A 12,261-nucleotide genomic window follows, 5' to 3' on the forward strand; every position below is an offset into this window, starting at 1 on the left:
GGTGAGAGAAAGGGGAGATTGTACAGAGTGGATGTGATAGTTGGTTTCTTTGATTTTTTTAAAAAAATCAGTAGGTGTTCAAATGCACCAACCTATTAGACTTCCCTTTGCTACATGGAACTCATTTTTGCCTGAAGAGATCCAGACCCCGCTACTGTTGACTCCAAGAAGGCTGGGCTGACATTGAAGCTGCTGTGACCAAAATGCCATTCGAAGTTTCTCTGCCACCTTCTCTACTGGAGCCTGGGCTGCTGTTGCCACTGTGTGTGTTGCGTGGATTATTGTCTGGAAGAGGCTGCATTGGTCAAACACGACGTAATCTGTAATGCTTACCTGGAAAAAATATTTTGGATAATCAAACTAGAGAGGAGTTACAGACCATCCATAAAAGACATGGGCAGAGACTGGGGGTGGGAGGACATGGTATGTGATACTGCCCCCTCAAACTAGATACATCAGAGGTGATGCACAGGGGGAGCACCCACATTTCTCCCTTAGCCCTGCTCCCTCCATGTTGGTATATGGGGGGAGGCGGCAAAGGGAGAGTGATTTAAGGCACTTTGGGCCTGTTAAATTTGTCCACACAAGTTGCATAAGGGGAGGGCAAGAAACAGCTCCTGTTCACTATCACACAGTCTACATGGGGAAACTGACCATCAGGCACAGAGCCCCTGGTCTGGGTGCTCACCCCCTTCTCCTTCAGCATCCTAGTGGAGCAAGGAGGGGAGTCAGTTCCCCCCTCATGGGAAGTGTAAGGAGAGGGCACAAAAGCAGTGATCCAAGAGAGTCAGGCAACTGAACTGCTCCCCATCTGTGCAGTGTATAACCCAAGTAAGTGACAGAGTGAATTACTCCTGGGGGAATTTGAATTCTGCAGCTGGCTCAGCTATTGGGGGAGAAGAGGAAACAGGACTTCCTCTTCCCCTGGACCAGATGGGGCCATGTTAGACCCACACCCAGGAACCTTCCCAACTGCAGGCAGCTCTACAGCCCTCCACCGATTCCTATCCCTATCACTCCTCAGTGGTGGAGGGCGTCACTGTATGGGAGCTGACCCCCCTCCAACCTACACAAGCCCCTTGCATTCAGACCTCTTCCATCTGCCACACAAACCCAGAACTTCCTTCTCTGGGTCAAGACTCCCCCATCAACCCCCTCTCCTGCACCTGAATTCTTACCCTACTTAGCCTCATCCCCACCAACCCTCAATCCCACTCACTTCCCCACCAAATATACAATCAAACTATGCCTATAACAAAACAGATGCCTCATCAGCCTTCAGACTAGTGTTCAGAAGTCTCACAAACACTGTTCTAAGTTTCTCTATTGAGTGAGTTAAGGAAAAAACAGTTTAATTTCTCTTGAATTTTGATGGATTTACATTTTAGTGGTTCTGATTACAAACCAGAATCACATAACAGCTTCCTAATATAAATAAACAACAACAAAAAAAACCCAACTAAACAGAAACGAACACCTGCCCAACATTTCTTAGTATTTTTATTTATTTCAAAGTACTATAGAACTCTGCAGCACCTGAAGCCCCTTCATATGGGGCATGGTCAGAGAGGCAAAAATCATTTCTCCTCTTCCTTGAAACTGTCCTAAAGTCCGGTACAAAGGGATGGATCTTTTTAGCTTCCCCAAAGTAAGGTTATTCATGTGGCTCCTGTGAGCTGTTTGAATTAGAAGTTTCAGAGGGGTAGCCATGTAACTTTAAAAAAAAACTCCACGAGTAGTCCTGTAGAGCACCTCAGAGACTAACAAATACATTTATATAAATATGTTATATTTTATTTATATAAATATATTTGTTAGTCTCCGAGGTGTTCTACAGGAGTATTTGTTTTTTGATTAAATTAGCTTTCATCTCAAAACCATGTTGTGTACACTGTTCCAATATAAAAGATTCCATATAAACACAATGTAAGATTTTTTTTTAACTAAACAAATCAAGAAAGATAGATGAAAATGTGGACAATCCTCCTCCTCTAGAGATGACTGGGTGAGAGGGAAGACAGGGACCCAAGAACATAAGTATGAATGTGAACATTATCATCAGGGATTCTATACTGAGAGATTAAGTCCAGTAAGAATTGTTTGTGTCACTATCTTTTACAGGCCCTGTGGCTGAAGGAAGCACCCTGTGTGCTTTGCAAATAGTTGGATTAAGGGGAAAGCATCCTCCCTGCACGTTTTTTTCTTAATTTGGCTAAAGGAAACTGTCCTGTCACGGTTTTATTTTTCTCTCTGGCTGATAGTGGGATGTTTTTAACTGCTTTTGGGGGAAAAAAATTAAGAGCAGCCTGGTGGTTTCATTACACATGTATTAATAACGTTTGTACGCCCTCAAGCAATTATTTGATATTCTTAGGTTGGGATCCCTGCAAAAAACATCACAACCATGGAATGGTGGACTTAACTGAAAGCTGAATAAGTAGTACATACTTGCCACCAATGGTCATCATCTCCTTGTGGTTTCTTTGAAACTACACCAGTTCTGAACCACAGATTTCCACGTATGTCCAAAGCCCATAAAGTTTGTTGGTCTCCAAGAGTTATACACACTGGTTCTAAAGCTTGAATTTCACTGCAAATGCAAGACATTTTAAACTACATAACATTAAAATATTGCTTTAAATCTTCTAATGAATATGAAACTAGAGTGGAAAGAAGTTCTTCCAATGATACTCCCAATAAGTAAAATAAAACTTGTCTTTGGACACATCTTCATACTTATCCAGTGACTTAAATTTTATTAAGCATCTTCCTATGACTATAATACTGAAAGCAAGAAAAGCCTCCAGGACCACAACAACGTCAATGGTAGAATTTCAGTTACACTGACGATACCCAGGTCAGTGCCACATTGGAAGATAATCTCCAAGCAATCGTTGATGTTTTTGCATGGCCTACCGCAGGTTGAGATTGACTCTCAATGCATGAAAGACTAAGGTTATCTTTCAGCCAACACATGCCATACCATTATCCAAACCAACCATTGTGGCAGATGACCAGATGCTGAAGAACATCAACAGTTTCCCCTAGCTCAGAAGCTGTGTGTCCAGCAATGCTGACATTGATGATGAAATCTGTCACTATCTCCAGTGCGGCTTATGGATGTTAATGGAGGCGAATCTTCAATGACCGTGACATCAAGACACAGACCAAGATCGACAACTACAATGCCATAGTCATTCTAATGTTGCTATATGGAGCTGAAACCTGGACTCCCTATAAATGTCATATTAAAAATCTGGAGAAATTCCACCAAAGGTACCTGAAGAGAATTTGGGCATCACATGGCAAGGCAGATGGACCAACATTAGTGTCCTTGCAGAGGCTGATTCCTGCAGCACTCGGGCAATAATCACCCACAGGCAGCTACAATGGTCTAGTCACATGGTCAGGATGCCTGATATGTTTGCCTAAACAGATTTTCTATGCTCAGCTGAAGACTGGGACGAGATCTCATGGCGGGCAGAGGAAGCACTACAGAGATATCCTTAAGAACACCTTGGTAAAATCCAGCATTGACGCTGACACCTGGGAGAGGCATGTGAAGGATTGGGTAACCTGGAGGACCACCATCAAGAACGGTGCCCAACACTTTGAGATCAAGTGTTGTCTCCATGAAGAAGCTCAGACAGTCTGACGTAAGGAGTGTGCCCAGGCCCGCATTGGCGCCACTGGAGATAGAGATGTCATGTGCAGCCACTGCCAGAGAGCATTCCTTGCCAGAATTGGCCTAATTTCTCATCTACACACTCATCAGTTATAGACATCCAACGGGAAATCTTACTTGATTTGAGAGATCCCAGAGAGAGGTCAACTTCTAGTCTTGTAAGTGACTGAGAAAGTCAACTGTAAACAAATACCTATATTCTTGAAAAATAAACTACGAAATATTTGAAGATTAGGGGGGAGAGATAGCTCAATGGTTTGAGCATTGGCCTGCTAAACCCAGGGTTGTGCGGAGGCCATTTAGGGATTTGGGGCAAAAATGTGTCAGGGATGGTACTTGGTCCTGCTGTGAAGGCAGGTGACTGGACTCAATGACCTTTCAAGGTCCCTTCCAGTTCTAGGAGATAAATAAATTAATTAATGGAGATTGCCTATTTTATTTTTTTATCAATTTAATTAATGGGAGCACCATTATAGCACAAATGAACAAATTGAACAGTATTTACTATAAAAAGGCTGCTTGTGTTAATATTCCACTTTTCTCTCCGATGTACACCTCTGTTAAACATTCCCCACCCACCACAATGAATGCCTTCCAAGTGGTGGCCTTTTTTGCCCACTGATTGACATGTGATGTAACAAGACGCCCTGTATGGGATGGAGTAACACGAGGATTACAGTTTGGACACAGAATGCTTTATAAGCAAGAGGTGAATGGCTCAATAACGATAAGATAATATACCTAGAAATAAAAGCAACCATTTCTGTCATTCTGGTTAAATACTGCCAGTTACCTGACAATATCACACTTCCATTGTTCTCCTTCAGGACAGAAGCTGCTCACTCCCTCTCGATAGAGAAGTACCCGCTGCTCAGTTAGTGCCCACACAACATTGTTTCTGGCTGTAACCTGAGATAGTGGATACATGCAATCAACCTTTACAGCTCTGGCACAGGGACGATCCACACTCAGACCTGGAACCAAAACAAAGAAGAGAAGGAGTGGCTGTTTATAGACAAATTGTGTTGTCAAGCCTGGTAAGTTAGAGCACAAAGGGAAAAATCCAAGAATATTTAACTCAAAGATTTTCAGTTTAGTAACTTCTCAGAGAACCCCCCATTCTCATTCTGCAATTTTTTCTCCTCCCCTCCTCCAAGTGGCAGTACCAGGAATCTCCAATTACGATGTTTATCAATAACAGATCAGAAGTGACTTGGAATAATCAAACAGGTGAAAGCTCTTACAATATCAAGTTTTTCTTCACTCAGCGCAGAGTCAACCTGTGGAACTCCTTGCCAGAAGATGCAGTGACGGCTAGAACTTTAACAGGATTCAAAAAAGAGATAAATAGATTCATGGAGGTTAGGTCCATCAATGGCTATTAGCCAGGATAGGTAGAAATGGTATCCCTAGCCTCTGTTTCTCTGGAGCTGGGTGACAGGGGAGGGATCATGTGAGGATTACCTGTTGTGTTCCCTCCCTCTGGGGCCTCTGGTATAGGTCACTGTCGGCAGATAGGATACTGGGCTAGATGGACCTTTGGTCTGACCTAGTATGGCCGTTCTTGTGTTCTTATCAAAAGAAATGTCAGACAATTATTGTACACATTTAGGGTATGTCTACATGGCAGAGGGTTTTTTTTTTTTTTTAAATGGCTGTTTTTCCAAAAAAACTTCACTTATGTCCACACTGCAATCGTGTTCTTTTGAAAAAAAAAAAATTGAAAGGACAGAGGAGTTTTTCTGACATTGGTAAACCTTTTTCTTCAACGAAGAAGCCTTTTTCCAAAAGAGCTCTTTCGGAAAAAGGCATGTGTAGATGGGGAAGAGGAAGTTATTTTAAAAGAAGAGGAAAGAAGAAAAAGCACAGGTGTCCTGGTGGCCACTCCATCCACAGTAATCACAGCTTAAATGCGAGATAGCGTCCATTCAGTGGGACGCTATCTTTTGAAAAAGCAGATCGCTTTTTCGATGCGCTTTGGCAGTGTGGACGCTCTTTCAGAAGAAGTTTTTTTGTAAGATCTCTTCCGAAAAAGCTTCCTCTGAAAGAAGTCTGCAGTCTAGACATAGCCTGCGAGACATCCGTTCTTCCAGATTACATGTCTTCCTATCCAAAACTATACACAAAAGTTTGAGTTTCATGTCTGAGGGAAAATCTCAAGAGATAACTAGGTTTTTCTTAAGTTCTCCTGCTTCTAAAGCAAAAGGGAGCCAATTGGCTACCATCAGTCTATGAGATACCTAAAAGGAAATTATAGTAGTCAGTTTTCTAAATTTGGAGCAAAGGTGCCTGGTGCAATTGTTTGCTGGGGATGCTGGAGGCACTGACGGTATTGTTCTCACCCTACCATCACTGTCTTTCCTCCTAGCTGCACTGGGTGAAGAAGAGAGGCACACACTGAAGGATTTTCTTTTGTTATCTAAGTCTGTCTATGAAATCCACAAAAAGACAGAACAGAAGCAGCTGCTGTTAAACCATCGCCCAGCAGGAAAGGAAAACACTATGTGGCATTTTTAATCAACGTGTGGAACAAAACATATTTCACGTGATCTTAGACAAGTTGTTTACTTTTGCTAACTACTCAACCCCATTAATCAATTTAAATTAAAAGCAGGTTATTCTTGAAAATGCGCTAGATATATAAGTTTCAGTTGCCTGAAGTAAAGCAGTTACACAGAATTTAAATAGTTTTTTAATTACACATATATATTAGATATACATGAGAAAATTGATTAAACAAAGAATGAGACCAATTTTAAGTGCAAGATAAGGCAGAATGGTGATAGTCATTTGGAAATCTTTTAGTCCTCCTATCCTGCCTTTGGCTTCCATAACTCTGCTCTCTCCTGGTTCCCTTCATATCTCTTGAATAACTTGTTCAGAGTGTTTTTTCAAGGACTCTCCTCATCTCCCCTCCAACTTTCTATAGTTGTTCCACAGGACTCTGCCCTTGGTCTCCCTCTTATTTCTCATCTATGCAGAGATGGATTATCTCATGTGTAAATACAAATTCAAGCACTACCTCTGTATAGCGTGTTTCCTCTGTGCAAATGAAAATCCAGGCCTCATTTTGACCTCTCCTGTGGATTTCTAAGCCATCACCAGAAGCTCTGCATAGCTAAAATAGAATTCCTAGTATCCTCCCCATTGCAAAACAACAATGATCATTTCAGTCACTCAAACCCATAATTTGCATGATACTTTTAAGTGGAACCTCCCTTTAAGCATACATTTGAGGACCAGGTCTAAACCTTGATATTCTTTCTGTATAGGGCCCTCCCTTACCACCCATACAGCTCTTTTACCTAAAGCAGTGGTAGGCAATAATTTTTGATCAGAGGGCCACTCCAAGAATTTGGTAAGTGGTTGAGGGTCGCACTCTTCCATTATATTAATGAAGGAGGTATGGGCTTCTGGGATGGAGGTTGGGTGCAGAAGGGAGCTTGGGGTAAGGGATTAGGATGTGGGATCTGGGAGGGAAATTTGAGTGAAGGAGAGGATTGTGACCTGGGGCAACGAACTGGGGTCCAGGAGAGGATTCTGGCCTGGGGAAGGGGTGTAGGAGGAAGGAATGCAGGGTCCAGGAAGTGGTCATAACCTGTGACAGGAGTGCAGGGGGGTGCAGGGATTTGGGCTGTGACCAGGGATAGCAGATTGGGGTGCAAGGTCTGGGATGGGGTTGTGACCTGTGGAGAGATGTAGGAGGGGATGCAGTGTCTGAGGAAGATGTATGGAAGTTGGAGAAAGGGTGTAGAAGGTTTGGGTTACATGGGGTAGGGTGAAGGAGGGGCACAGGGGCTGGGGTGCCAGAGGCAAGCTCTTGCTGGGAAACCTGACTTGCAGCCCAGCAGGTTCCTTAACCAGGATTATTGCTTTCCACAACCCTGTACTGTTCACAGGGGGAGGAGCACTTCACATGCTGCCTGTCCTGCAAACAGGCCAGCCCTGCAGCCAGCTTTCCTGAGTGCCAGGTGGGGGTGGTGCAGGCAGGGAGCTGGCTTACATTCTCACAGGCCAAATCTGGTCCGCAGATCATATTTTGCCTAGCCCTGGTCTAAAGTCTCATCATCACATCTTGATTTTGAAAAATATCCTTTTCTTTGGCTTGACAAGGCAGTCTTGCCCCATTCATATCCATTCAAAATGCTGCAAAGAATTTTCCTAGGTCATCATTTTGACTATTTCACCCTTCTCTTTGCATACCTCTATCACAGGTGTAGATCCAGCTTGCCAAGCCATTTGATCTGGTCTGCAGCTGCCCCACCATTCCCCGTCCCCAGGACAAATCAAGACCTGGGGATGGGGAAGCACACAAAGTCTCCTTCCCCATGCTAGGGGCGCATGGCACCTAGAGCAAACCACCAGCTATTCCAAACAGCTAGAGGTTCTCCCTAGGTGTCACTCGCCTCTGGTGAGGCAGAGGTGGGGGGGCAAAGACTTCACATACTCCCACACCCCCAGGCTAATCAGAGTCTGTGGGCAGAGGAGCATGTGAAGTTTCTTGATTACGGTCCTTCCGCCCAAAATTATTGCCCACCCCTGCTCTATCGATTCTCCTTTTTCTATCAGATAAAACTACTCCTGATCTTCAATTTCAAAGACCCTGACAACCTGGCCCCATCTCACCTATTCTCTCTCATTTCCAACTGAGAGGACGTCACGTTACTGGATTCTAAAGATCACTGTTGCACCCATGGGGGGGGGAGGGTTGCCCTAAACATCTGTACAAAGAGGGTCATGTGAGATGTTGAATGAAAGCTTATGTTCTACTAATTCTGTATATGCTATTCATGTACTTGTATAATATCTGTATGTGGCGTTATTAACATGTACTCTGTGTTGATACTGGAAAATTCTCTGTCTGAGACAAAGCAATGGGTAAAGAATGTTCAGCCAGTGGCTATGCTAATTAGCAAGCAGACAATGAATCTCTAGGTGCCAATACACACCTGAGGAATGTGACTGATACCTGCAAACCAGCCAGGGCATAATGGCTACCAGCATGTGAAACACAGATAGGTCTCTCAACCTGTGTGCAGGCCCGGGGCTGATTGGGGCACAGGAAGAGCTGGTGTGTCAGAGGGGTTTTGCTCGGGAGGCTTTAGGCCAGCCAGATTGGCAGCTAAAGCCCTTGGTGTGACTGTTTTGTGACCTGTCTGGAAGGTCTCCAGTCTGGGGCTGTAAGGAGCCCCAAGTTTTGAATAATTCGCCCTGAGCAGACGCCCTCAGCTGTGCCCAGACCCGGCTCAGTCCATCACAGTGGTGTAGTTGGAAGGATCCACAGACCTTGATCAGTTGAGCTTTGGATCAGGACCCCACGCTATCTAAATTTGATTTTTGGGTGTTGAAAGTTTGGTTAGTTAACGAGCCGCTGCAATGAGTCAGCAACAGTATGAAAGTCTGGACAGAGGCTCTGGATGCCTTGTGCTTGGAAAGAGGTATTGCCTTTAGTGAGGAAGCTTCTAAGCCAGTGCTGAGATCTTTGTTAGTGGCCAGAAATGCTGCAGAAGAAATGAGTGCAGTGAGGAGAATGCAACTTAAATATAAGCGAAAACTGGAGGAATTTCGTCTGCTAGCAGAACAGAGAAGACGGAAGCTAGACCAAGAAGCTGATGAGAAAAGGCAGATGCTGGAATGAGAACTTGCAAAGAGAGAGGCAGAACATGCAGAGAGAATGGCAGAGTCGGACTAGCCAAAGAGGAAGCTGTCAGATTTGAACGTCAGTTTAAGAGAATAGAAGAACAAAAGAGACTGTATCATCCTGGGAGTTCAGTGTATAACAATCCCTGCTTAAAACCCTGTTTTGCTTTGATGCCTATAAAAAGTTTGAAAATGGTTAGGATGCTAAACCCCGGCCTATAATGCTGATCAGCCCAGTGTTGCATTGTTGCTTTGTACTCCTGACTGCCTGTTATGACCTTATAAGAATTATAAGAAGAAGATTATAAAATACTGAGAACTGGAACCAGTTTTTTTGTTCTGCATTTGTACAGCATTTACCACAATGGAGTGCTGGCTCACAATTTGGGCACCCAGCCATTATGGTAATACAAACAATACTACTTCCCTAGATCATAATTGATTACCAAGATAAAAGATTTCTCTCCTATGAGTAAGCAGCCCAGTTTTATTCTGGATTTGGAGCATGGTTTAAACCAATCATAATAATCTGACAGATTTATGCACTTCTAATTCTCATTTACAAAAACTATAAGGGCAACAATTTAAGTACCTGTTTGCAGATACAGATCTCCATTAGTTCTGATAATCCATGCAGTATCATCACTTAAAGCTACAAAAACGGTCTGAGGTAAAGCCTCATACCAGTGGCGCTTTCCTTTTATGGTTACTTTTCCACAGGCAAATGCTTTGTTAGTTTTCTGTTCAACCTTCCAAAGAAGAGCCCCTGTATATAAACGAATAGTGGGTAATACCAAATATTGATTGCAACTTTAGAGACAGCTGGTCTACTGTACATACAAAATGTGTAACAAAGATTAACACCAGCCAAGTTAACAAGGGTGAACAAGGGGGGGGGGGACCAATATTTAGCAACTCTTCATTAATCTTACATAACATTACATTTTTAAAATGTTTAAAAAGGAGTCAATAGTTACCATCTTTAGAGAGAGTTATAATCATATATACTGCCACAGATTAGATCTTACTGAAAATGTTTAAAAATCATTCACTATAGTCATGACTATTTTCAAAACATCAAACACAGTATCCAGTGCGAAATTAAATATTAAAAGGCCAAATTTACAGATGTCCCCAAAGCTAGCTTCTGCAATACATCTGCAACCTTCTACAGTTGTGTGCGCATATGCAGAGTCATGCATAATTAATTCCATGGCTAATTTCAGTGAAGCATACTGATACATTAATAGCCTTTACACAGAACAGGAAAGTACAGTATCCAGAATTGCATTATTTGATCCTGTTTTTTCCACTTTGGTCTGTTTTCATACTCTTATAAAATGTTAACATATCCCTATCCGCATTCAGTCACTGACCAAATGTAACAACCACCACCACCACCACCTGAGGAAGGACCTTTTCCTACCCTTCAAAGAGGACAGTAAGGTTATTAGCTGCTTTAAGTGGCAAGAGACAGGAAGAGAAATCATGTGATGGTAGGAGATTAGAATGAGAAAATGACTGAGAAACTGTCTTACAATCACACTGGCACTGGAGCAAACTGGAAAGGTGAATAGAGTACAAGTCCACATTCAAAACCAGTTTTACCTCTTACAACTTTCATTTCCCAAGCCACCAAAAATAAATTTTAAAAAGTCAGTCAAAATGTAACAATTTGGCTACGTCTACACTGGCAAGATTTTGTGCAAATACTTTTAACGCAAGAGTTTTTGCATTAAAGTATTTGCACAAGAGAGCGTCTATACTATCATGTGCTTTTGCGCAAGAGATGTGCTTTTGTGCAAAAGCATCCGTGCCAGTGTACACGCTCTCTTGTGCAAGAAAGCGCTGATGGCCATTTTAGCCATCGTGCTTTCTTGTGCAAGAAATTCATGTTGCCTGTCTACACTGGCCTCTTGCACAAGAACACATGGTATTTTAGTTTCAATTGTGAAAGAATATAAGTTAATTATAAAATGAGATGTCTCAAATAAAAAGATTCAATAATGATGTGTCAGCAATATTTAAAACTCCTCAAACAAATTCATATCCTGCTATTTTGAGAACAACCATTTATGCTAGAAAACAGTTCAGGTTGAACCACTCTAATCTGGAAACATCTGTGGTCCGGCATGATTTTAGTTAGCCAGATGTCCACTTATCATAGGGGCGGCCAAGTTTCCTGCAGAACCATAAAGTTTGTTTACAGTTACCAATCCTGGATCTCAATGTTCTGTGCTGTTATTTAGCTCTAATTTATCTGTCCATGTCTTCTAACAGTCCAGTAAGTAGTGGAAATGTTGGTAATTCTGCTAGATAATATTGACCTCCCATGGATTGCCAAATTCTCTGGTTCAGGACCGCAAACCAGTCCAGAGGATGCCAGATTAGAGAGGTTCAACCTGTAATTTAATATTGCAGGAATGTAATCACATGAGCCAAGACAGCCTTTTAACAACTTATTTCAAAAGATAGCTTGTGCAAGTGAATTAGGGAACTGGGTTCAGATGTGTTTTGTAAAACAAGTTAGAATACAGACAATAGTAGAGCAATCTTCACTGACTAATGTAAACACTGATACACAAACTACTGAAATGAAAGGGAATGCATGCCACATATAGTTTACACAGTTACATGAAAAAGCTTCATTTGCACAAATTTGTGTGTTTTGAAGGATAAAGTGAAATACTGTTTAACTAACCTGAAGGTGAGACTGCCACCTGCTGGACTGCATCTTCAAACTTTTGCCACCGCAGACCTGCACTAGGTAAAGCACTACAATATAGACTACCTTTGTAGTCCAGGCACCAAATATACTTTTCTGAGACAACCAGGCTGAGTATTCCATAGCCAGGGCCAGAATATCCCATCCAGCTTTCTGCAAACTAAAAACTGGAGAGTCAGAACAATGTCAGGTATCTTCAGATGCACAAGAA

General features: G+C 42.5%; 1 protein-coding gene across 7 annotated transcripts in view; it reads right to left on the reverse strand.

Annotated features, from left to right (window-relative positions):
- The window catches only part of TECPR2 (tectonin beta-propeller repeat containing 2), an 88,798-nt gene that overhangs the window by 45,169 nt on the left and 31,368 nt on the right, over positions 1-12,261 (reverse strand). For all 7 annotated transcript variants that reach the window (XR_012903291.2, XR_012903292.2, XM_075926541.2 and 4 more), the window contains exons 10-14: positions 12,027-12,210; positions 9,918-10,091; positions 4,479-4,659; positions 2,449-2,590; positions 93-333 (exon numbers count right to left, since the gene is read on the reverse strand). Coding sequence is in view for 5 of the 7 variants with exons in the window: in XM_075926541.2 (XP_075782656.2) it covers positions 93-333; positions 2,449-2,590; positions 4,479-4,659; positions 9,918-10,091; positions 12,027-12,210 (922 nt within the window). In the remaining 2 variants the exon portion in view is untranslated. The remainder of the gene's footprint in view (positions 1-92; positions 334-2,448; positions 2,591-4,478; positions 4,660-9,917; positions 10,092-12,026; positions 12,211-12,261) is intronic.

Source organism: Pelodiscus sinensis, chromosome 5 (genome assembly GCF_052426305.1).
Source record: "Pelodiscus sinensis isolate ZL-2025 chromosome 5, ASM5242630v1, whole genome shotgun sequence".
NCBI classification, from domain to species: Eukaryota; Metazoa; Chordata; order Testudines; family Trionychidae; genus Pelodiscus; species Pelodiscus sinensis.